General features: G+C 41.8%; 1 protein-coding gene across 2 annotated transcripts in view; it reads right to left on the bottom strand.

Annotated features, from left to right (window-relative positions):
• Window positions 1-27,418, bottom strand: part of Cdk14 (cyclin dependent kinase 14) — a 557,511-nt gene that overhangs the window by 87,805 nt on the left and 442,288 nt on the right. For both annotated transcript variants that reach the window (XM_052173165.1, XM_052173164.1), the window contains exon 13: window positions 1,931-2,070. In XM_052173165.1, coding sequence (XP_052029125.1) covers window positions 1,931-2,070 — 140 coding nt within the window. The remainder of the gene's footprint in view (window positions 1-1,930; window positions 2,071-27,418) is intronic.

Here is a 27,418-nt window from a genome sequence, read left to right as displayed (position 1 = left end):
CCAATGAATATCGCCTTATGGTTATGCTTCTGCAAATAGCCTGCTGTGAGCTGATAAAGGGATTAATGCAGCCAAAATTCTTAATCTGTGAAATTACAAATTAAATTCTCATATTAAAAATACCACCCTGAGGTATTTTTTGTGGTTTTAATTCCCCTCTGGTGTTCTGCATATATTGTGCTTGTTAATGACAGGGACGGGGCTGTCTCGGTTGGCAGGCTGCTGCTCGGTGATAATGTGTAGGCATTTGCTCCCTTACAGCAACTGGATTTAACCACTGGCTGATAAACTAAGTGGCAAGTGGGTAATAAGTCCATATTAACAGGAAAGTACTACTACAGAATTGGGAATTCGCAGGCCCTCAAAATCCTGGATTAAACTTCACCATCAAGTCAGATAGCATTGAGCTGTCACCAAGGAGGTCAAGGGGGGAGTTACGCTGCTCTGGAAAAACAAGCCCCATTTTTGAGTACAGCAGGCTTTAACACAGTGAGCCCACGTCTCCCTTCTGTCTTCTCCAGCAGAGGGAGAGGCACGATCCATTCTTTTTTTTCCTCTCCTATAGGTTTAAGTTTTGAATTTTCCTTTAAAGTTTGGAATCGCTCTTATAATCAAGGATCGATCTTTAGGAAGGAAGTAAGATAGGTGATAAGGGAAATATAGGCTGAGGGTGCTTGAGATATTAATGAGGGTTTGAAGGCACAAGGGGAGCATCAGGTCAATACCTCGGCAGGCAGAGGCACGCATAAGTGTGAGATAAAAAAAAAGAGAGAGAGAGAGAGAAAAGTTAGGGTAAGAAGACTCCAGGGAGTTGCTACCTAGGATTTAGTTCCAAAAGAAAGGGTGACTGTGACTGTTGCTATGGAGAATCCGATACTGCAGGGGCAGTCATAAATTCCAGAGACAAAGGAAGTAACTTCATGTCTGCTATAAGTGATGTATGCATAAGAATTAATAAATGCATTATAAATATTTATGTATCTATGCAGTAAACTATTTTTAAGGCAATCGGGAAATACGAAATCTCTCTAACGTGTCTTTGGAACATATCACCCCCCGAATAAAAATATTCCTACTGCAGCCACAGTGTTTTTCAAAATTTCACAAGAATTCTGTTTCACACTTGGGAAGAAAGCTGAGATCCTCCCAGCCATAAATCCTTCCCCCAAATACTTTAAATGTAATTGAAAAAGCCTGTGTAAATATGAGCACGTCTGTAAAAACAAAACAAGAACCCACCCAGGAATGTATTTTGTTTTAAAAAGACCTAGGGAAGAGCTGTCTGTACAAATACCAAGAGCATGTGTAGTTAAAATGAATTACATGTCTTCAGTTCCTACATGTCAATTCAGTGTATCTGCCAACTGCCAGTTCTCTTCCTCAGCTCACTGCCTAGCAGTGCTTTTGAAGGTTATTGTTACAACCAAGATGGTCTCTGAAAAATCAAACAGAAATGAATCATTTTTCCTGTGTACTGCAGCCAGTTAAAATAGTACTGTATGCAGAAAGCACTAAATATGTAAATCGTATTTTCCTTTTCCTTTATGATGGCTCAGATCATTTCTTTTTGGGCACACACATAATCAAATACAAAGACTCGCAGCTGCCGACTGCAGAGCAGAGATAGCAAAGAAGGAATCCATTTTCTTTCTGTGTCTGGTAAGCTAGCAATTGAATGGCAGGACTCCAATAAATATATATACACACAATCCCCCTTCTGGCTTGAGCGATCGCATCTCTCTCTCTCTCTCTCTCTCTCTCTCTCTCTCTCTCTCTCTCTCTCTCACACACACACACACACACACACTGCATACACACAAATATACACCCTTATGCTTATGCACACGTGAATGAGCACATCAGTCTACATGATTACTACATGTTGATGGCCAAACGCTTTGATTGGCTTGGATGCTGGAGCTCTACTCACTGTCCGTCAGCTCCCATAGCCGCGGGGGCAGATCGCTGAAATACTCATGGCTCAGGGCGGCCTGTGCTGATAGCCTGTTCTTTGGAGAACACTGTAGAAGCTTGGAGGCCAGATCTTCAGCATGATTTACATAGCTGAGCCTGAAAACACAAGCAAAAAAAAAACAGAGAAATCGTCAGACCAAAGAAGAAATACACTAAGTAGGACCTAAGGCTCATGCCTTGTTTTAAGTGCTTCAGTGTTCTCCTGGCCAGGGACACAGCTTAAATTACCTGCTGAAATAAACAAACCGGATACATATGCGCCCTTCCAGTATGTGTTACTCCAAAATGTCCTTTTCTCTAGATATGCTAAGTATTGTTGACTTAAAATATTTTGACTGTAAGCAAAGTACTGATTATTTCAGAACGGATGAAAGTAAGTTCAGAAGTAGAAAATTACAGATGACAGTTTATCAAGTAGTCGCCAGCGTCCATTCATGGACTCTCTGTATGGCATACACATATGGATGCATTTATAGGAAATTAATACCGAAAAACTAGCGGAATTAAAATAGAGCTGTTATTAAGTTCTCTTGTTACTAAAATTGCTTTTCCTCGAAGAATTTATATTTTCTTGCCTTAAATAAAAAAAAAGAAGAAAAAAGAAAAAGGACTGAAGTAAATGTCCTGCCAAATGCCAGCCATTCTGATACCAGCCTCCAGGTTAACGAACAGATATGCTTAAATGATACGGGGCTGAATCAATTCAAGATGACCTTTAAAACAACAGTGGCGAGAGGGTATGTGTCTCAAGATTACGGAGGAAGGGGTAGAAGGAAAGCCTTTGATGTGGTATAAGCTCTCCAACGGGTGGCAGCCATGCTCAGTCTTCTCAAGTTTGCTTTTCATGGAAACTATCCTGCTGGTTGGAGCAATCAGACGTGGAAAATTAACGTAACACCGATGGCACCCCCTCTATAGAGAGCAGAACACGTCAGGCACTTTTCCCATCCTCGTGTTTATTACAGTCCAACAAGGGAACTACCCCCATTTGGTGGTGCAGAAAGTAGGTAAAGGATGGAGGTGGGACGTTCACCGAAGCAATCCATGCTCTCCGAAGGCTTTTACCCATACACCTCTGCGGTTCTGCAAGCAGTGCTGACTGCACCAGTTCCCAGAGGCAGCCAGACAGGGCGCGGCCAAGCTGCTCTCTCTGCCAGTATTTTCAAAAGCCTTGAAGGTGCTAAGCACTCCATTGGTCTCAGCCACCGGCTCCATGCTCCAGGTGAAGCTGCTAGGAGGGGGCTGTGGAAGGGGAACTGAGTCGATGCGCTCGCTCGGACAGAGACAAGGAAGTGGAGCACAGACAGGTCCAGCGGACCTTTTTACATCTTCCTATCACAAGGCTTCACGAATGCATCCGCTGCTGCAATGGAGGCTTGCCTTATTTATTTCTTTCATTTACAGACAGATTCACGGACTGACTTTAAGTGTCTCTGACTGAGAGACGTCTTTCCACAGGAAAAGGAGTCGATTTCAAAGACCTTCTCCTCTCCCTTAGAGAGGGGTCTAGGTCACCGACACTACACCTTCCTGTCTCAAGACCTCTCATGCTTACAAATTTGCTAATAACAGTTCTAAAACTCAAGTTTGAAATAGACAGACGTCACAGTAAAGGTACGATTACACCGGAAGTACTGTTTATACACTACACAGTGAATATCCCATTCCTATCAATTTTATATCATTTTGATAAAATAGAACATTCGAGCCGGACTGGAATCAGACCTGAGTTTGGGGCCTGACACAATTTTGTATGAATTAAATAAATATTATTTATTTAAAGAAGAAAGAATGCTGCCGATCACCCCACACTGTATGTACCATATTTTAAGTACATAAAGAAACTGGTGATTAGAATATTTGGTATGTCGGTATCTAGCACTAAATTCATGACCATAAACATGTGAACATGTGAAATACAAAGCAATGAGTACCACTTCTTTCTCTTTTTGGTTTTTTTGAAATAAGATCTCATTTTCAGTCAAGGCTGGTTTTGAACTCATGATCATCCTCCTGCCTCAGCTTCCTGAAGTACTGGGGTTACATGAGTGAGACATGAACTCCCATGTCTGGCTTTAACACATGTTTTTTTTTTCTGATGTTAATTTTCTCATCTAAGAGATAAAGCAGATGAACCCCATGTGTCCCCACCGTCTCTGCTTGGAAGAGCTGTGTGTGGCACTTGAAACACGGCTGACTGTTTTGAAGAACTGTCCACATTTACAGTGGCGCCTGTGTTTTAGCAGCAGGCTAAAATGAGCCGCACCTAAATGTAAGGAGCTCACCAGTAGAAGACAATCTCATTCTTCCCATCCAAGAAAACTACACTTTTAATAATGTCTATGAAATAATTTTTTAGTTCTGATATCAAGTTTATGCACAAAGTTTAGTTCATAAATAAAATTCTTGTTTGGATATTTTGCTACTTTGGGTTGTATTTCTTACGTGTATTTCAAGAAAAGAACCAACTTTGTACCAATTTTTCCCCCCGTGCATTTTTAGTATCATGGTTTGGGTCATTGCTAGAACCACTTTTCTTGGTCAACCCAAGTTATGTAAGATATATTTTGGGGAAAGAGTTTTATCTGAAATGATAGGTTTACCTTATCAGATGCTATACCATATGCTATAATGACTATGGTTAGCCATCTCCTATTATGATGGCATATTTGTTATATCTTCCATATAAACCCATGAGTATTTATTATGCTCTGCAAGGCTGGTACTTAGATGCATAACATTGTAGAAGTTTTATACCTTCCACATAAAGTATGAGGGCTTTCATCCTCATATGATCTTTTCTCTGTTTAATAAGACATTCTAAGCTAAAGTTCACATTTTTCTCTCATTAATTTAATGACTGCATGTGCCTTTGGTTTAGTATTCTCTGACACCTTTTATGACCTGCCGTCTCTTTCATATATATTACATTGCTGGGTTTAATTTTTATGCACTCAGGCAATCCCTGTGTCTTAATAAGAAAGTTTTAGTCCATTCGCACTTTTTTTTGTTTATTTTTGTTGTACATTTGGAACTGCGGCTACTAGAGTAACTGTACATTGCCATCTTATCTACCTGAGCTTTTTAAATTTTCCTACCTTCTTTCAAATTGAATTTGAAAATTCAATGTCTTCTAACTTCTGTTTTAGTCTTACATAATATGTTTAAGCTTGTCCATGTACTACTGTTAATTCTTTTTTTTTTCCTTTTAAAATGAGTATCATTATTTCCCTGGATGCTTAAGATTTTTCAGTAAACTTTCAAAAGATGATGTAAACTAAATTTAAAAAGCCCAATTTCTCCCATAGGATTAGAATCACACATCTATTCTTGAAGTAACATTAATATACATTACATTTTTACTGGTTACACAAATTTAAAACTATGCAGATATTACTTTACACAGATCATCTGGCATAGAAAATATTAGATGTGTGCTTAATTCATTACCAGAGCCTCCCTTTTTTACAAAGGGGTTGTGAACAGAATAACAAAGAGCACGCTTGCCACAAAAATATTTGGCAAACAATTTTATTTGGTATGAAAAATATTTCATAGCACTTAAACAATTTTTTTATGATTAAGAACTGTTTCTGTGTTCTGGTGGGACTCATTCACCTAGTCTCTCTCAATGGCTTGCATACGGGCAAGGTTTTGGCATGGGGATAGTGTAAAGATGTAACTCAAGCTGCCTGATGCCAGGAGAGGACAGCTGATCCAAAAGGCAAGCTTATCTTAGCTGGTGGACAGGAAGCGCACTTGCCGAGCTGGGATTCCAACCCTGCGGATCTGCATGCCACAGGAGCTCCACTGGGCGCACGCACGACACACGCACGCAGGACTCACGGACGATGGACTTGATCTCGTTTCACTTCCAAGGCAGGAAAAGGCAGTTTTGCTGCCGGCTCCCATACTGTTTTGGTTTTTTCTGTATCTGTGTATACAGTTGCACTTCAGGGCAGGACTTCTCCAAATGAAATGCTAAGTGCCACTCCACCGTAATACCCAGAACTTCACTCCATCTTCCGTTAAGGACAGAGCAGTGGACAGAGGAACCCTCCCAAGGCCTGCAACTCCAGACACCAAGAGCAGACCCAGCCTGCCATCACCAGCAAGACCAACCTGGGGCACCTCCCCTCTCAGGAAAGCAGCCTCCGGGCTTCCTTCGCGTGCTCTTGCACCGTGGGAGTGCCAGACTTTCTCAGCTTTCTGTGGGTTATTTAAGACCACATGGACCTTACAATTGGCCCTACACAGGGTTGCCCTGTGAATGACTTCCCAAGCGGTGACGTGTCACGAGAAAGAAATCTCGTGGGGTGGGGTGGGGACACTGCGGAAAGGGGGCTGCATACAGTATGCACAGGTAATGTAATGAAGCTTTAATGTAACAAATTGTTAAGTTGGAGGAACAAGAGTGATTATTTTTTAAAAAAATACTTTTCTCATATATAACATCCTGAGTGCAGTTCCCCTCCGCCCTCAGGGCCCTGCTCCCCCTCTCCCCCAGATCCATTCCTCCTCAGGCCCCCTGCCACTGTTAGGAGTCCCACAGAACACCCAAGCTGTATGGCCATTACATATATGCAGAGGCCTCCCTCGGTCAGACCCGTACAGGCTCCTGTTGTCGGTTCAGGCCCTGTGAGCCCCTAGGAGCCCAGGTTAGTTGATTCTTGGGTTTTCTTGTGGTGTCCTTGATTCATTCATCCAGTAATGAAGCAACAGAAAGCAGGCTCCACCAGGCTTGCCCACTTAGGTCAGAACTCTCGTAAATATTGTTCCTATTTTCATTCTATCTCAGGTGCCTTGAGTTAGACCACCTCATCCTGCTTCTTGGTGGGATGGTAACGGGATCCTACAGGGCCCTTTTCTGCAGAGGAGTCACGCTGTATGGCTGGCAGCAATAATCTCCGTTGACCTTTAGACTATTCCCAAACATGTGACTAAAAGCCACCACACCATCCAAACGACAGCTAGCAAATGAGAATGCTTCTGGAAAAGGCTGGCCTTCTCCATAAAAGAAGAAACACCACCATTCCATAGAAATACCACCATTCCTTAGCTCTGAAGCACTAAAATTTGACTGTAAATTAAGGGTTAGGGTATCTTTACTTGCCTACCAAAAATTGTAGGGGGGGGGGAAACATTAGAATGCACTAATTCTAGTGACACTAGTCTCATGTTTTATGTAACTGTCTAATGTTTTTTATTATTAAGTCAGTTTCCTTTTCATATTTCAGACATTCCTTGCTGCCTTAAAAAGAATCTCATGGTTGGTTGATTTATCTATCTATCTATCTATCTATCTATCTATCTATCTATCTATCTATCTATCTATCTACCTACCTATCTATCTATCTATCTATCTATCTATCTATCTATCTATCTCATGAGCTTAATGAGTCCTTAGCATTCACTGTTTCCTCAATTTCACCCCCATCAATTCTAGAAAACCTACCTTGTTTTAACCCTTTCAGAATTCTCTCTCCCCATCTGTAACTGCGGTGCAGCACCACACCTCGCTAAATTTGCAGCATGTGTTTTCACTTGTCCATGTTTTTCCTTGCTGCCTCTCTTTCCTCCAATAGGCAGTCACCCCAGAGCCACTTTTCACTCTGACTGGCTCACCGGTTATCTGCATCTATTATATGTTATTTATGTATAATATATATTATGTATCTCATATGAAACGTATCTCATATGAAACGTATCCCAATGACAATTTTCAATAGCTGAAGTCATGAGTCAGGAGGGAGTTTAATTTGTTTCTTTTGCTGTTGTTCCCTCCCCAAAGATTTACCCTGATTGCTTTGGCACTGTGGCTTGTGAGCTTAGGCCTGCACACTGCTCAGCAGTAGGGTTCCTGAGGAGCAGGGACTGAGAACGTTTCTCCACAGCAATTTCCTTTTATTTTTCTCCAAGAGCCTGAGTACTCTCTCAGGACCCAGGGATTTCACAGATTCTTGTTGCTGGCTTTTGAAACCCATAAAATTTTAGGCCAAACCTGTAGTTCTTAGGGGAGACATTTTCATCTGTCTAGAGAAAAAATTGGCATGAAAAACTTTTCTTGTGTCATCCTGAGCGAGGTAACCCAGTCACAAAAGAACGCACATGGTATGCACTCACTGATAAGTAGATGCTAGTCCAAAAGCTCAAAATAAACAAGTTACAATTCACCCAGCACAGGAAGCTCAAGAAGAAGGAGGACTTAAGTGAGGGTGCTATGGTTCCTCTGAGAAAGGGAACATAATACAGGAGCAAGAAGGGAGGCAATGTGTGGAGCAGAGTCTGAAGTAAAGGCCACCCAGCGACTGCCCTATCTGGGGATTCATCCTATAAACAGTCACCAAACCCCAACACTACGACAAGAAGCATGTCCCAAAAGGATCATGCCATGGCTGTCTCCAGAGGGGCCCTGTCAGAGCCTTACAAATACAGAGGCAGAAACTAGCAACCAACTATTGGACTGGGCTTGGGGTCCCCAACAGAGGAGCTGGAGGGTGATCTGGAGGAGCTGAAGGGGTTTATAGTCCCATGGGAAGAACAATGACTTCTGACACCCAGACACCCCAAGACTCCCAGGGACTGAACCATCAACCAAGGGGTACACATGGTTCCAGCTAAAACTGTGGCAGAGGAATGCCTTGTTGGGCATCAGTGGGAGGAGTGGTCTTTGGTCAGGTAAAGGCTCAATAGAGGCCCCAACAAAGGGAAATGGACGAGGCAGGGTGGAAGGAGGTGGAAGTGTGTCAGGTAGAGGGGCATATACATGGAGGCAAGGGGTGGGAGGAGGGGTAGAGAATTGTTGGGGAGGGGGGCTTTTGGGAGGGGAGAAATTGGGAAAGGTTTTACCATTGGCAATGTAAATGAAGAAGATATTCAATTAAAAAAAAAGGTTCAGTGAAAAAAAAAAAAGAAAAACCTTTCTTGCATGTTCTCTTTTCTAGATGCAGGGTTGTTTGTTTTTTTTAAATAAAAACTCAAGTCCATGGATTAAGTTGAACTATATCACTGAAGCCCACTCCTGTGCTCTGAGTGCCTTCATTCTGTGTGGGGACGCTCAGGCCCTATGTCCTATCTTTCTACAGCAGTGTTTTCCACTCTAGACAATAACTCTGGAAATGGCAACTATGTTACTCTGGTCTCCTTCCTTCCTTCATTCTTTGGCCTATTAGACATTCCTCTTCTTGACATGCCTGTGAATTTAAAAGGACGTACCTTCAGTAGCACTGCAGGTAATTCTTAGTGTTAGTAAAGAGAACTCCCAGTCATCAGTCATGCATACACACGCACAGGCACACACATGCACACACACACACACACACACACACACACACACACACACACACACACACACACCTATATATGCTCTTCCCAATTTAATTATTCAGTAAAAATGATCCATGTAATTTTTACATCCCCTTCCCTGTAATAATCACTAAAATGCTATTTCCGTGTGCTCTGACTTCCTCTTTCTAAATCAATTCTTTCAGCTGTCCTCTATTTAGGACCAACAGTTGGCCATGTGAAGTTAATTTAGCCTGTTCTTTCACCACACATTTTATTTCCTTGGTGGTGCTCAGTGAGAGACTCTGCATATGAAAGGTCAGAGAAACCCCACAGCACATTCATGGAATTGTTCAATTCCCCTCCATTTTTAACATTTATTGGTTGGTTTGCTGGTTGATAGATTGAAGTTAATGGTTATGGTAGCAAAGGCAGGGGGAGTAATTTTTATCTATGACGTAGACACACTGGTTAGTTGTATATGTTCTGTAGATATACTCTCATCCCCAACTCATGTAAGCAATCTACTTAAACTCACTGTATCAAAAAAGAAAGGAAAGAACAGAGAATGAAGAAAAAAAGGAAAGAAAGAAGGAAGGAAGGAAAGGAAAGGAAACAAAAGAGGGAGGGAAGGAAAGGAAAGGGGGAGGAAAGGAAGAAAGGAAGAAAAATAAAGACAAAGATATGCAAATATTAATTTCTTAAAGACACATTTCAGACATTTCTCTTTTCCTTTAATTATGATTTCCATTGCTATAGAGATATTCTTTCTCTAATGTTAATACCATTATTGTCATACATTTGATAATGGAAAGTCCAGTCTGAAAACATAAAAAATCTATTCTTAACATGGACAGAAAAGTAATCCCCAGACCTGGGTAAGTTCACATGCTGGGCATAAGCTCCAGCTGTGGCCTGTACCTGGCACACGGTGACCCTTGCACTCTGCTCTCTCTGAAGGAAGTGTAGAGAAAGTCCTGATGATCCTTCAGCAGGGATCGCATGAACCAAAACTTCCTAAAACATCCTATTAGCATTCCTAAGCTATGCTAAATTGCTGAACAGTGGGCTGGACAAAGGAAAATATTAAAGTTTAGTCCAAAATCTATAGTCTTGATTTTTAAATGACCATTTTCTTTTGGAAAATAAGGGGGTCTTCAAATGCTTAAGTTCACTACAGATTTGAAAATTGGTGATCCTATGACATAATTATACTAGCCTTTCCCAAGAACAAGTATAGAACTATTCTCATAGTTACATTTCAGAAATCCACTGATATTCTCAATGTTTAAATAAATATACATGGTGAAAATTGTGAGCCACATTTCATAGTACTTTAAGTAAGAGCCCTATTGTATTTAAAGTTATTTTTACTTAGCTAACACAAAAGTTGATCATGTTGGTCCACCCACTTATGATAGTTAACTATTAACTACTTTCTTACATTGATTTTGTAGGGAATCCATTTTAATTTCTGGTCCAATTCTCCAATGCAAGTGGAAGTGTCTTCATTGAATTGTGGTTTAATTATTATTATATATAATACACTAGTATAATATATAGTGTATATTTTATATATAATACATATGTATAATATGTATCACATACATGTATGTATAGTATAATATAAAGTACTTAAATATACTTAATGTATAGTTTTATATGTACAATACCAAAATAATATATCTTGTTATACTTTCATTTGTTAGAGCTTATTAAGCATTAATATTTTTTCAAAGGACAACACAAACCTCTCAGCTAGTATATGTGTATCAAGGGTGTTTTAGTGGAGAGTCCAAGATTTAGGGCCAATTGCTGTGTGGTCCTATAATTTTTTGTTAAATATTTTAACAATGTAGTTAACAACAGAAGCACTGAAAGATGCTTTGAATCCTGGACTGGAGAACATAAATGAAAAACAAACATTTCCTGAAGATATATTTTATACAAGAGACCCTATAACCAGAAAGTTAATACTTGTAGAGCACTTAAATGAAAATTCTAAACTTAGAAGTTGGCATAGACGATGCTCAAGACCAAAGGCCTGTATGCAACAGAACTGGCTTCCAAATTTGTTGTCTGGATTTTTTTTTATTTTTCTTTCTTTTTGTTTCTTATATTTATTTATTATGTATACAGCTCCTTTTGGCCTACAGGCCAGAAGAGGGGGCCAGATCCCACTACAGATGACTGTGAGCCACCATGGAGGTGTTGGGAATTGGACTCAGGACCTGTGGCAGAGCAAGCAATGCTCTTAACCTCTGAGCCATCTCTCCAGTCCTAAGCTTCCAAATTTCTAGTCCTTTTTTTTTGGTATTTTTTCCCCAAACAGTATATATGACCATATCCTGTGCCATCCCCAACATGTCTTAGGTCCTGTGTACCTGGTTATGCCCTCCTGGAGAGAGCTGATCACTGTTTCCTTTTTTGGCAGATATGGACTGTAATAATGGTGGGGTTTCTGTCTGCTTCATCTTCTGCCTCCAGGATTTTGTGTGGTCTGCACTTGTGTGGGTCCTGTGAGGCTGTCTCAGCCTCTGTGAGTTCACATGTGCATCAGACTAATGTTTTTTGGACAAGGCTTTTTCCTTAGAGTCATCCTCCACCTCTACATGGAGACATAAACAATAGACCTTTATAGATACATGGCCCTACCCCATGTGGAATTCCGCTGTTACCCCAAGGGTGGCGAGGGACTCACAACCCTTCCGTCATCTGGACACAGATCAGGGTTGGGCTTAACGGCCTTCTCCTACTTCTCAGAGCTGCTGAGAGGACTGGCATGGCCTTACCTTTGACCTGTTCCCACGGACTATAGATGTCTTATTGTTTTACCTAGCTCACAGGTTCTTCAAGCAAAAGAAGTTTCCAGTACATGTTAAACAAAATGATGCACTTGGCATTTACACCGGATTAGCCAGTTTTTGTGAATTCAAGTGGTGGATTAAAGCACTATTTCATCTGAAGGAGGTAATTCTTATTTTTTATGATAAGAGATAGAGCTGAGAATTCAAACCTAAATCTTCATTTATATATATATATAAAAAAATCAATCCACATTGAACTTTAGAATGTGGCTTCTATTTCAGATAGACCAAGCTATAAATATTTAGCTCAAATGACACGGTCAGCAGGAAGATTTTCACCGTACGAAGTCTGCAGAAACAGTGTGACTTAATGGCACTTCTGCCTGAGGTACAGAGTGCACAGCAATGGTAGCTGCTTCTGAAGTTCTGGAAGTCACAAATCTCACCAGCAGAGGAAGTTTCTGAAGGCGGAAACCAGCCTTACCAGAATGGAACAGCATGCCCTCACGCAGTAAACAGCGCTCATAATAGCTCCTGAAAGGCACCATTTTGTGGGATATTATTTCACCCAAAGAGAAGGAAAAAACTCTCTAATCCTGAACAAAACCTCTTCAAAGTGTATGTTCTCAATAAACCCTTCGCCAAGAACTGAAAATATAACTCTGCAATACAATAAACGCCCTAACAAATATATCAGATTTTTCACTTAATGCCGTTTACAGGCTTAAGCCAAATGGAGTGAGAGGAAAGCAACAGCCACAGTCTGACGGCCGCCACCCTTAAAGTAGGCACGCTGCATTTATATCAGCGTCGGTGAATCTTGGAGTACGACAAGAAGACAAGAGACAGAGAGCAGTGAGTGCCTGACGGAAGTCTCTCTTCAAGATTATTCCCTCGCAGTTGCGACACGGCCCAAGACAGTAAAAAATCCTATGGAATTAAAAACCTTGAAGGTGAAGACACATTGGTATTTTATGGTGACACCGAAGACAGTGTCTCTACCCCTTAAACAATGTCACCTTGTTTGTTGAGGTATTAAAAAGGTTGAAATGGGAGCATCACCAAAAACACTGGTCCCACAAAAAAAAAAAAAAAAAAAAAAAAAAAAGAAAGAAAAGAAAAGAAAAGGAAAAAAAATCAGATTACGGGTCAAAGAGTTACTGAAAATTAGCTCAAATAAAGAACAATTTATTTGCTTGGGATGCAGATTTCAGCTTCACCATCTTATGACACTGCCTGTAGAATTTGAAAGTAGGTGACAGTCTTTTATAATAAGGAGGAACTATGTCTATGTCTAAAAATAATATTTGTTTTAAGACTGTTTTCCACAAGGGCCTTATGCTTTGAGAGAGAGAGAGAGAGAGGGAGAGAGAGAGAGAGAGAGAGAGAGAGAGAGAGAGAGAGAGAGAGAGAAAGAAAGAAAGACAGAAAGACAGACAGACTACTTTGGAACTTGTTCCCTGAGAGGCGGGAGGCTCAGAGATCGCTTCTCTTCTAGAGCTATGCTCCGTGCTCTTCCAGAGTTCCTGGCCCAGCATCTACAACAGATGACTTAGAACCCACGGTATCTCCAGCTCTGGGAAATCTGATGCCCTCTTCTGACCTCTGCGTGTGTGTGTGTGTGTGTGTGTGTGTGTGTGTGTGCTGCCCCCCCACACACAAACACACTGAAAAAGTACAAACATAAGAATATATAAAATTAAATATTTTAAAAAATAATTCATTGTTCCCACAAGAACTCTACAATCCAGCTTTCTGAGAGCAGTGTCTTCCAACTGTAGAGTGAGCTTACTCCCCGTGTAACTGTCGGTTCTTAACGCAGTATCACATAACACCCAACCAGGTAGGGCATGGAAGCCTTGTTCCGTTCTGCACCATAGGAAGGCAGATTATGGGGAATGTGTATGAAGCATTTCCCACGTGCAGAGGCTTTTCACATCCATCTCATCCCACACCTTTGCCACCCCTGCCATGGCCACCGTCATTTCACTTTGCGGATGAGGGAGGAGCTGAGGCTTATGGAGAAAGAGCCTGGGTACACTGCATCATCATCATCATCACCATCATCATCATCATCACCATCACCATCACCATCACCATCACCATCACCATCATCATCATCGGCGGCAGCAGCAGGCACAGAGCACGCTGCAGCGCAAAGGCCGCCGCTTACTCTCTACACCATCCAAAGGAGTCACTGACATTTTAGCTTATCTGTCATAATATAAAAGGTCTGGTCATTAAAACATTTAGAAAATACTGAAGCTCATGAAAGAAAATTCAGATCCCTTATCAATCTTAACCCAGGTATATTTTTTTTATCAGTTAGATATATTTACTTCTGTGAGGTTGGAACACATAGTTTTAGTTCTTTGTGTTTTCAAATAACTACATACGTTTCATGTTTCCACAATCTCCATTTTAACATCTTTTTTTAAACAAAAGGAAGTTAGACTCAAGTCCACAAGAAAATGTCCACTCAAAAAAAAAACAACCTTCAAGCCACAAATATAGATTATCCACAAATAGTGCCCCTTTGAGGATATATATCCCCCTGGCACTTGCCTGTAAACTTCCCCCATTGCTATTCACTATTATTTAACAAAGTCACAAGTATTACCAACTTTCCAAATGCTGGAGCATAATTTGTCAGAAACCTTTGATCCTTTTTGGGCCTCTCTGCAGGTCCGGTCCTGTGACAGAGCATCCGGCTCTTCTAGAGACAATGAGCAGAGATAGAGTCCAAGGGAGAAACAATTCTTTATAGCCTAAGGTTAGAATTAATATTCAGTCAACTTCCACTGAACACTACTGGTCACCAAGACCAGCCAGTCCTTGGTGGTGTGGTGTGACACAGTGGTGGGTGAGAAACGCAGATCTGTGGCTCAGTGGGAGCACCATAAAAGCTGTGGCGCTCCTTGATAATTACGGAAGATCTGTGGAGTAGTTAATGATGAACAGATATATTGTCTCTGTCTCTTTCTCTCTGTCTGTCTTTGCCTCTCCTCTCCTGTCATCTCCTGTCCTCTCCTGTCCTCTCCTGTCCTCTCCTGTCCTCTCCTGTCTTCTCCTGTCTTCTCCTGTCCTCTCCTGTCCTCTCCTGTCCTCTCCTGTCCTCTCCTGTCCTCTCCTGTCTTCTCCTGTCTTCTCCTGTCCTCTCCTGTCTTCTCCTGTCTTCTCCTGTCCTCTCCTGTCCTCTCCTGTCCTCTCCTGTTCTCTCCTGTCCTCTCCTGTCCTTCTTCTGTCCTCTCCTGTCCTCTCCTGTTCTCTCCTCTCCTCTCCTGTCCTTCTTATGTCCTCTCCTATCCTCTCCTATCCTCTTTTGTCCTCTCCTGTCCTCTCCTGTCCTCTCCTGTCCTCTCCTGTTCTCTCCTCTCCCCCTCTCGTCTTTCTCTCTGCATGTGTGTGTGTAAATACCTCCCAAAGTTGCCACTTGGACCATCAACCAGCTATTTGATTTCTAACATTTATTTTACAAACCCACATCAGCCACCTGAACAAACTACTAAAGTAGTTTAAAGAGGTACCGTCCTTATGAATGGCAGAAATAAAAAAAAAATTTTACAAGTTATAAACTAAGTCCCTCAAAATTCTACCACCTATCTTCAGCCTGTAAGTTATAGTTCATTCATAGTTCAAAAACATTATAATAGGACTGTTAGTATGCATAAAATTTCTTTTGTTTTCAGTTTTAGAAACTTAAGAGAAATTGCTTTTGTATCTTTATGCATAGTATTCTAACAATGCTGAACGATATTTGCCTGGGCTCATAAGTCATGGCATACTAAACCCAGGTTCCTGCCCTCTTTAATCTTGGTTAAGTTAGTATAAAGCCTTTAAAAGTGCGTTTTGTGTGTTATTTATTTATTTGGTACGAGGGGGGTCAGCAAACAACTTTTAAGAGTCAGCTGTCTCCTTCCACCATGTGGACTCCAGGATGGACCTTGGCTGCAGACATCTTTACCCGATGAGCAATCTTAACAGTTCAGGGCCAAGTCCGTTTTGTTGAAATGTGGATCTACAAAACAGTCATGAGAATTGAATCTTTGGCCAACACTCCTTACTTAGTTATTTCCTTAAGAGAAACATTAAAGAGCAACATTACTAAAGAAAAACCCATTTTTATTTCCTGATGATTAACTGAAACCCTTGAGGCCATTCCCTGCCTGGTCTCTTTGTCCACTGACCAGTGTCCCCCTGTCGTGGTCCCTACCCTTACTGCGGTCATCACGGTTTCCTCCAACCAATATATATCCCTGTATGGTGGGCTCTGTTACTGGTACCTTTGTATGGTGGTGGTTCATGGGCTTCTGTTTCGTTACACTCTTTGCTTGGCCTCATGAACCAGTAACTTTCTGAAATCACCCAACTTTATTACTGTTACTCTAGATCAGGGCTTCTCAATTTTCCTAATGCTGCCAACCTTTCCTACAGTTCCTCAGATTATGGTGACCTCCCTCAGCCATAAAAGTATTTCCTTGCTATTTTGCTACTGTGACTTTGCTACAGTTAGGAATCCTAATGTAAATATCTGATCTGCCTGGCATCTGATACGCCAGCCCTGTGGGATTTCGACCCACAGTCTGAGAACCACCTCTCCTGAAGGTCACATCTAGAAGAGCAGTGTGCTTGCTAAGTATTCTCAAGCTTGCACAGTCAGTGACAACTACACTGAACTAAATGTGCCATGATATAGTCATGGCCTACAATAGACTTCCTTATTGGTTTTTGTGTCATTTACTATTTTCCAGGGCCACACACAATAGGGTCACACACAGTAGGGCCATATATAGTAACTAAACAGGCCTCATTCTTCATTACCTCTCTAGAATTGGTGCTTTTGAGGAAAAGCTACAGTCCTGGCAATGGTGCTAATAAAAGAAGAGTTCAATGGAAAGCCTGGGAAACAAAATTCACTCTGCTTACCTTGAGGAAAATGGGACTCAGTGCCCAATTACCACAAGCTACACAACTGAGTCTTCTGAATGTGGAGAACGTGCCAGGTGCAATGGAGACGCCTTGGAAACTACCTACCTGATTACTGTACCTCCCCAGCTAGGTTAGTATAAAAAAATATAATTTCTTTAAAAAGCTACTTTATTAATATGTTATATTCTGGCCATTGATAATACTCTCATATTCTGAACCCCCAGTAAGGTCCTGTGTCTCTTAGCCCTGCCATATTAAACAGGGTAAATGAGAAATTCATTAGGAATACATTCTTGAGGCTATAAAATAATTGAAGGCAAAAAGTAAAATTCATAAAAGGGGCTTGGGATATGTCTGTGAGGAAAACACTTGAAAGTTGTTTTCAGAATGAAGTGAGCTGCTGCAGACAAGGCGTCCCTGGTGCTGTGAGGTACGGGTCCATGTGGCACTGCCGATCACCACCAACCAAGGCAGGGTTGGTCTCAGCGTCATAGGACTGTTCTTCTCCACTGTATCTATAGATGTAGAAACTTGACTGGCTCTTCTAACAGTGTAAGAAGAGGACTTTGGGCTGTAGCATTTCTGTTAAGCCATAATACTTCCCTAGAAATAATTTGGTAAGAGCTAACTCATTGGACAATTAACAATTAATATAGATAAGAAATCACAACGCAACTCCCAGATGACAGTAAAGATCCAGAGGACTAGCAAGAAAAATGGCTCAGCAGATAACGTTGCCTGCCACCAAGCTTGGTGACCTAAGCGCCATCCCTAGGAGTCAGATGTTCTCAGGAAATCAGTTCCCACAGGTTATTCTCGGACTTCATGTGCATGAGAGAACACAGACACAGACACACATAGACACACACACACACACACACACACACACACACACACACACACACACTGTTGAGTGAAATATTAAAAAAGTAGAACTGGTTCGTTCCTGCGCTTGTGCCTCTGCCCTGGTCGGCCATACACTGGTGGGCAATGGCCACCCTGTTTTTATCTAGTGGAGATTGACTCTGAACTCCACTATCTCTCCACTCAGCTCGATAGGGTCCCACTGGTGGGTTGCTACCACGCTAATCCTGTGCTTCAAATCCCCCACGGCCTTTGTGGAGCACCTCAGGCAAACCCACGTTTGGCCACTTGGCCACTGTACCTTTTTCTCTAGAACCTAGCTAATGAACTGCTAAGGAAAACCTAGTACAAGCTTAGTTCAGAAACAATGGTAACTCGGTCTCTGGACACAACTAAAACCTAATTTTGTAAGCCTTATTGAAATCTGGTCCCTCTGGAGGTGAATCCTTGTGGATATGGCCATGATACTAGGAAACTCTAAAGGCTACATCTTACTCCTCTCCTGTCCTGGTCCCAAAAAGAGCTGACTCCCTCCTACTTCCGCTCTCTTTCCATCCAACCTGGAAATCCTGCCTACTCACCCAGTGATTGGCTCCTTTATTCATTAGGGGATTAGTTCACAAGACCCTTAATTAAATAGCTTCCAAAGTAGCTGAACCCATTCCTAAAACCACCAAATTTATTGATAACACCTAACAATCTAAGCAAACAGATATCTGGGTTCTATATTGGAGAAATTCTAACCATTTTGTTAGAGGAGAAAAATAGCTACTTACCTCATATTTTACAGTTAACCAGCTGCCCTGGAGTGTTTTGTTGTTTCTTCAGAGCATGCTGCCCCCTACAGGCACATGTGTAAGGTTCACGGAGGCAAGTTAATTGTAATCATTTGTAAAGGTAAGATAGGGAAAATCTTACCTTTCTGCATGTTGTATCTGCATGTTTCAAGCTTTTAGGAACAAGAAAAGAAGCAACCGACATATACCCTACAGCTTAAAGACCCTGAATCTTCAGCTGATGTATGTATGGCAAGTCATAAGAAGCCCTATAGTCCCATGGAATCTTTCTTAAGAAACTTGTAAGCATGCTAGCAGCCCTTCTGCCTGTGTGTTAAATATGAAGGACAGGGTGCAGAAGAAAGAGGAGGAAGGGTGGCCCCTGTGGATCTACAGCTGTTACTAACAGCTCCAAAGTGTCGTGTTGATGTAAAGCTCAGTCAGTGGGAACTCAACTCTAAATGAGTGCATTAAACAAATGAGTCTAGAGCCACACACTCAGCCTCAGTCTCAGTCTCAGCTTTTAAGCTCACATTACAGTTTGGCATGGGAAAGGAGATCAGGCCTTCCTCTTTACTTTGAATGTATTCTTCTCCAACAGCCATGACATATTTATGTTCTCTCCTCTTGTTCTCTCACTCTCTCTCTCTCTGTCTCTCTGTCTGTCTCTCTCTCTCTCGCTCTTGCTCTCTCTGTCTCTGTCTGTCTGTCCGTCTCTCTCTCTCTCTCTCTCTCTCTGTCTCCTCCCTCTTCATCATCTTTTTTCTTTCTCTCACCCTCTCTCCTCTCTGCCTCACCTTTTCTCTCTTCTCTCCATCACCTCTCATATCTTTCTCTCCCCTCTTTGCTCTCTCTCTCTCTCTCCCCTCTTTGCTCTCTCTCTCTCTCTCTCTCTCTCTCTCTCTCTCTCTCTCTCTCTCTCTCTCCTCTCTCCCTCTCTCCATGCCCCACAGCTGGTGTAGTTATTAGTTCAGCCACTAAAGGGTTTATCTGGACAAACATCACAAAGATGATAGCTGATTTAATTGAATTTATGATCAAATGTTTTTCACTTCAGGAAGAGTGGGAAATCACTTATGGGGAGATTTGAATAATTTAAGGGAAGTTCTCTGTTTGGCACGATGTTTGTATATCAAGTCTTGAGGGATTAAATGCAGCTGAGGACTAGCAAAGATTTCATATACAGATACACAAAGACAGTCAGTAAAACAGTGCGACAGGGACAGGGACAGGCGTCAGTCTCTCTTCCCATTGTGATCCTTGTCACATAGATGCCGTTTGCAGACTGAGCAATAACACACACACACACACACACACACACACACACACAGAGAGAGAGAGAGAGAGAGAGAGAGACAGAGACAGAGACAGAGACAGAGACAGAGAGAGCAAGGGAGACAGACAGAGACAGACAGTGAAACAGTGAGAGACAAAGAGAGAAGAGAGGGATAAATAGATGATGAATAGATAGATAGACAGAGAGAGACAGCAAGACAGCAAGAGACAGAGAGAGAGAGACAGAGAGAGAGAGAGAGAGAGAGAGAGAGAGAGAGAGAGAGAGAGAGAATATCAATTGCATACCAAAAGCAAACTGTTCTGACATTCTACAACGCAGTTGCTGAAAATTATATAGAGATGCTCTTAGGCAAAAACAAAAAATGAGTGGACTAGAAAGTTTTCTATATGTACATGTGTATGTGTATGTGCATGTACATGTATATGTATTACATTATTGTTGTTGATAAAGACAGAGAATCGACTAATAAAATCATTAGCCTAATAGATAAACCGATTTCTGGATTTATGCCTAAGGGTATGGAATTGGCCCAGTGTTTGAAGAGAAGGTCACAAGCGAGACAGAGGCAGCAAGGCCACGCCCCCAGCCTTTACTCTCTGTGCTGCAAAAGATAAGTCACCTCCCTCTGCATTCTCAACATTTGAAACAATTCCTTTCAGTTTTACTGATGAAATGACAGATCAAGTGTGGACACCCAGGATCTTTACATCTGACTTGAAGCCACTCATTCTTTTTGGGCATTCAGGACACCATAGGGGGGAAAAATCTACTCCACATTTGAACTTGGTAACAGCAATTTGTCTATGGGTTTCTTTCAGCCTAATTGGGAAAACTGTCTCAAAGATGTGTTTCAAGATTTAGGATAAATCACAGTTTTTCATTAATTATGTACAATGCTATTTGTTAACATATCACTCTTAGGAAGGAACTGATGGGGGAAACGGGATCTTGTTTTCGCACAAGTATTTATGAGAAAAACAAAATGGTGCTGAAGCAGTTCAGCCTGCTCTCCTGGGAAGGCAGAAGGGCACTCTAGCTGCCCGGGGACCCGTAGAAAAGCAGCGTCCACGGCCAAGATAAAAATGTTTCCTCGGAAATAAAGTGACTGACAGGGGAAGGCAAGGAGCACTGAGAATCATGATGGGAGGCAACCAGGGTATGTGAGGGACTAAGGGTGTTGAGGTACTGGGTCATTTATAGTCAGGTCTTCAGTGGCAGAGCTCAAGAGAGATTCGTGAGCTTCTGACTATCACAGGGCTCCCAGAGGATCTAAGAGCAGAGCTTGGTGGAGACCATCAAAGATGATCTTGGCTCCAGGCTGTCTCTTGTCATTCATGCCAAGAGTGCAGCCTTCGTCATCTTCTCTGCTCACACTTGGTTCCTATTAATAGCAGGCGCTGACTGCATATTCTTGGGTGTATAGGATGACCATGCACACACGGCAGACACCCACATCAATGTGGATCATTCGGTAAGTGGGAGACGAGCCCTGAGAAGCTCCATTGGAAAGGCCCCCAGTGAGGAGGTTACCTCCTTTTACCACAGCCAGTTAGGGTGGTGTAGGTGCCAACGACGGCGAAGGGTAACGCTGCTGGTTAAAATCATCTTTCTCCACACTCTTAATCATATGGACGTGGAAAAGTCACTAAATTCATAAACATTTCCTCATCAACAGAAAAGTATGCAAAAACGGGCTAAGGAAAGGGATCAAATTATAGGAGTTTCTAAAAAAATTTTTTTAAAAAAAAATCAGTGTTTCTACTTATGCGTGACATTATAAAAAGTGGCAATTTTCAGCACTCTAAGGCTTACATGTGAATATATGTACGCAGAGGGTGCAATGCAGAGGGACCTGCACTCCATTTAGGAGTTTATTTGGAAAATAGAGCCCCCTTCGATAGCATTTCCTCGGCGGGAGCAGGAATCTGGCTTCTGCCATATTTTCTGAGCGAAGTGAAGGAAGATCAAGGGATCAGAACAACAGCAGAGAGGTGAATCCTTCAGGGAGTTCAAAAGAGGTAGAGAACTGTGCGTGCAACCCCTACCAGTTCCCAACAGAAGAGAGAGAGACGGAGAACACAAGGAGGAGAAAGGAAGAGACACTGGCAATAGGCAGAGCCTCTTAGGAGGGAGCAGCATGGCGTCTGCGGTCGGAAGAGGGAGGGGAGGGGTGTCTTCTTGATTCTCTTTGATTCTCTTCCTCTGCAGATCCATTACACTCCAGAGCTACTGCCTTCTCAGAGTGTTTATAAGTATATACATTTTACATATATATACACACTTGATAAATATATTCATAAATACATACATAATACAAACGATACATATAAATATAAATAAAATAATATAAAAATAAAATATTAAATATGCTTGATATATTTAATATGTGTATACTACATATACATATGTGTGTATATGTGTATATATAGCATACACATATTATGTATTATGTATATTTGTTATGTATATATTCTTGATATATACACACACACACACACACACACACACACACACACACACACAGAGTTTTGTATACCAAGGAAGATCTCCAGACATCTAGGTGTAAAATGCAATGTCTTTTAGACATTCTATCCATGCTTGTGCAAGCCTGGTTGACATTTGAAAAGCAAATACTTCACATATTGATGTACAACTGTGTTCCTGGAGACGGTAGCCACTAGCCGTATGTGAGTCGTTACGTATCATTCGAGTATATTCAGACTGGGCTGACGCTGAGCTCCCAAAGCAGACAAGCTAAGGTTCCAACAGTGGGTACTGCTGGTGTCTGCATTAGAGACGTCAAGTCACTCCTGCGGTTATTAGCAGGCTTCCTGAACACAATCTCCTTTAAACTCTGCGCTAAGAACAGACAGTGAGTCCTCCCTCATGCATAATTTTGAACGTATCTACTCTGAAGCAGGCAAAGTGGATTATGTCTGAGCTAGCTCGGGGTGGGCTTGCTCGCCTCACCACGGCTCACGGCTGCACAGGGAATCCTTTACCTCCATGTAAACAGAATGGCTTCCTGTGGTGCCCTGTTTATTACTGATTGCCTCAAGGCCATCGACAGGTTACTTTCCATGGTGGGCGGACCTTACCACTGACCAAGGCTACCCACCTTACAACAGAGGGAGAGAGAAAACTGGTCTGTATGTGATTTTGCCTTCTGTAACTCAGGGCAGAGGAACAGGCTGGAGACATCCAGATTTCTGCCTCCCAGAAATGTGAAATAACATTTTTAGACGTCATTCTTGGTCCGTGGGTCCAATGGTCAGAGAATACGACGGCCCACTTCATGTTGGCAGAAGCGGAACTGCCCTGTTGGACTCTGTTCAGGGCACAGTTGAGGAAGGGCCTCTCCTGGCAGCCTACCTGCCCCTGGGAGCTCTGGGCTGCTTCAGAAACTGCTGCTGGGTTTTCCTCCTTAATGAGCTGCCCAGCAGAAGGATGGCATTAACCACACCAGAAGCCTGTGTACTTTTGGATGAAGAGGCCAAAACGTAATCCAAAGGATGAAAAACACTGACTGTTGCCAACTCCCAAGCCTGGCACATACTGCCAATTAGCAAGAGAGAAGATGGCTATTTCCTGTCCATCAGAAGAACAAAACCTGTCACCTGACATGCAGCCAACCGCATGGGGCCTGCCCTCACCACCGCCACGAACTGTTAATGACAATGGATTTTTTTTTTTTTTGCTACCCTAAAAAATAAAAGGGACAAGAAACCCGGCTATGACACAAAATAAAATAACAGGGGATAAATCCCTCAGGACAGTGAGAGCCTGCGGAGGAGGTGAGGAGTCTGACTTGCAGGAAGTGAGTGGGTGACTGGCAGAGCCATTCCCTGCACTCAGCTCTGGATCCAACCTTCCTCCCACAACAGGACACTCCCGCAGCAGAGCTGCAAAGAAGGCGTGAGCTGGCGGACTGTGTTCAGAATCCTGGAAACATACTCTTTTTCCATCGATGATTACAATCAGGTTTCCACTCTATCCTGCTCTTTCTGCTGCATGAGAGCCCAGACAGAGGAGGATATCAGATGTGGAGGGGATCTTTCTACCCAAAGATGTGCTAAGAACAAATCAAACCTAGTTATTCCTAGGTATACTACTACAACTGGGTTCCTTTCACGAGACTCACAGGGGAATACTTCCCAAACCGTAATTTTTCAATTGCATTGATTATTCGTCTCTCACCCTGTTTCCATATTGCTATTATTGATCAGTAATTGGAAAACCCTTCAGCTATTTCTCTTTGTCGCCGATCATGTCCCAACTGTATGTTTTCAGACACTCTAATTCTACATGGTTTTGGAAGCTCTAGGACACCTTCCAGGACCCACACAACATCTCTGATTTTTGGCTCCTCTCCCAGTTTCCTCTCAGGACTCCCTGTCTGCAAACTCCTAGGTGCCAAGAGGTTTACTGGATCTGCCTAACGCATACCCACACAATGCTTTGAGGAGGCGAACTAACGATTCATTATTATGAAAACAAATGTCCCGGGATCTGCTCTGGCCTGTGTTTGAGCAAGCAGGGAGCTCTCGGGCCTGGAAACCATACCATTTATGCATGCCCAAGACCAAACACGACAGCTGTTTGCTGACATGTTGAAAATGACATTTTCAAGGGAACAGAATGTGGTGAGAAACTAGGCTCCACGCATCCATCTATTGCTGTATTGAAATCTGCAGAAACAGGCAGCTGGTAATCGCAGCCATCCTCACATTAGGAGAGGATGTGATTCCAAAATGTCGGCTTTAGAGCTGATCACCCCATACTCCTCCACCCCAAAGCCAATCAATGATGCAGAGAATAATTTTCTTGAAAATATTATGAAGGGAACTCTCCAGGCACTAAATAAATTAAAACCGCTACTTTGAAGTAAATAGAATTATAACAAAAGTCATCAACAGTGAGCAAAATGTGCAAGTGGTTGACTTTAGGATCTGGCTGATTCAACTGCTCCCCCTAGTGTATCGATCGTGTTCTTACCGCTATCGTATTGCTACGCTGGCCAGGAAATGTCCATCTCTAACCTACTTACTTATATTGCTTTGTGAGGTAATTCTAAATCAACTTCGAACATGGCAGAATGGAAAAGATGATCTTTCTGCCTCCTGAGAAGGTGCTGATTTAAATCCTAATGATACACATCAGGTACCACCACCACCACCACCACAACAACAACAACAACAACAACAACAAAAAATAGTAGAGTCCCTCTAACATAAATATACAAAAGGAAAGACTGCTCTTCCAAACACTACTTCCTCCACCATACTTTATGCGTGTATAGTACAGCTATCTAGCAGGCCATCTTTAAAATATGTTCTGAAGGTTAAACTTCAAATTGGGTTAAAATATTCAAGGAAAGCTCAAAACCTCAATTTTGGGCAATTTCTCAAATTTCCAAAACTGGGCTTATGGCTCTGTTAGGCTATAGAAACACAGCGAGAAGTATTTATCCTTTTCTGGTTTTTTTTTTTTTTTTGTTTCCATGCCCATAGGTAGCGTCATCATGACCTTGGTATTTACTGCACATTTACAAATACCAACTATACACATTCTTAGGGACAATCAGTTGTGCTTAATGAACACAAGCATTGCATGCAGGACCAGCACTTCAGGGGAGGGGCAGGGACGAGCCTGACCTGACCCCATCCGATGTGCGTGGGCCTCGCTTTCCCAGCCATGAGCTGTACGTCAAGATGTGTCCTCTTTGACTTAGTGGTTTGCCTTTAGTTCTCATTTCAAAAACTTTCAAATCTCCCAACTCGTTCAGCTGTTAAAGAGTTCCAAAGCAAACGCGTTCTTGGAATCTCACCCTTCACTTTGTTGGAGAATGTGTACTAAGGCTTCTTCTACAGCCAAAATAATAAAAGACCTTTTAAAGTGGCTGAAATTCTTGGTGAATTGCACAGACGTGCCAATGTCAGACAACTATAAATGGAGAGATTTACAAGAGAAATAGCATGACTCTTCATAATTCCAGTGAAATAAAATGGACTATTTGGAACAGTTAAAACATAGGACGTATTTTTATGAAATTCAGATTTATCTCCATTTAGCCCCAGATTTCCTGGATCATGCACTTTCAGTATGAGGAAAGAATCACTATTCTTAAACTGATACTTTTCATTATATTAGGTTTTTCAGTTTGGATATTTACTGCATCTTTTTATATCCTCTACCATTGCTCGGTTATTATCGAATATTATATAAATATATCAGGAGGTAAAATCATGCTCATGGTTACTGATACAAGTAAAATCAGCTGAGTTTTTCCACTGTTGTGAGCTAGGGCAGATGTGGTTCCCAAGTGGACTGGATTATCTGATAGCTATTTAGATTGAAGGTTCTCTGGCTCAAGAAATCCCCATACTCTTTGGCAGGCTAACAACCCCCCACCCCCCACCCAAGCTTCCACAGCTATGATAATGCTACCTTTAAAGGTATTGTTACTTAATTTTGAGCTTTAACTTTTTAAATATTGTTACTTAATTTTGTGCCTTAATTAATGGCAACCTATTTTTTTGGGGGGGGGAGTTAGCATATCATCAAATATAATCCAAATAAATTGAATTCTTGGAAATTATTTTGAATCCATTACTACAGTACAAGAGAATTCAGTGATTGCTTCAGTTTATTAACTTCTACAAATTAAAAAAAATCTACAAGGTAAAAATGGTTATTATTGGCATATATGCATTGTACAAAGAGACTGGATTTCATGTTTTCATTAAAATGCATCATTGCTTATCCTACGCAGTTATGTTATCCTTTCCTATTTCACCCAGATAGTAGTCCTTTTTCTTTCTGAATAGTCACACTATGCTACTGCCATATCATTCACATGTTTGTGTGTGCATGCATGTGTACAGGTATGCTCATGTATGTGTGTGAAACCTAGATTCTGTGTAAACAGAAAACACGCAATATTTATCTTTCTGATTTTAACATATTTTGTTAGTTTGATGGTTTCCAGTCCACCCATGGCCCCGTCTTCCCACAACAGGACTGATTTGGAATGTAGCCTGCAGAGGGTGTGCCTCCCAGGGAACGGACCCTTTACATGGTGAAAACAACTAACCAAAGATCCAGCTACACTGCCCTTGGGAACACAGGCAGCAGAACCTCTGTGAGCTCACTATGGAGACACTCGTTGAACCGAGACACCGAGAAGAGCATGGCAAGGTTCATACCAGCCAAGTTACACCGAACCTGGTGTCCCTCAACACGGGGAGAGGTAAAGAAAAGGCGGTATGTAAATGCACATGCAACAAAGCTTTAACTAGCCATGAAATATGAAGAGGGTAAATGAGAAAAGTATCGTGGAATTCATTGCCTCGTACAGTGAACAGATCCTAATAATTAAAAGGAACCACATGCATTATTTTTAAAAAGCTTTGTAGTAGAGAAAAGTGATCATTCCAGTCATTCTTCTAAGAACACAATTAATTTTAAAAATGCTTAAATCCTTCAAA

This window comes from Apodemus sylvaticus, chromosome 2 (assembly GCF_947179515.1).
Source record: "Apodemus sylvaticus chromosome 2, mApoSyl1.1, whole genome shotgun sequence".
NCBI classification, from domain to species: Eukaryota; Metazoa; Chordata; class Mammalia; order Rodentia; family Muridae; genus Apodemus; species Apodemus sylvaticus.
This window is presented reverse-complemented; position numbering and strand designations above follow the sequence as displayed.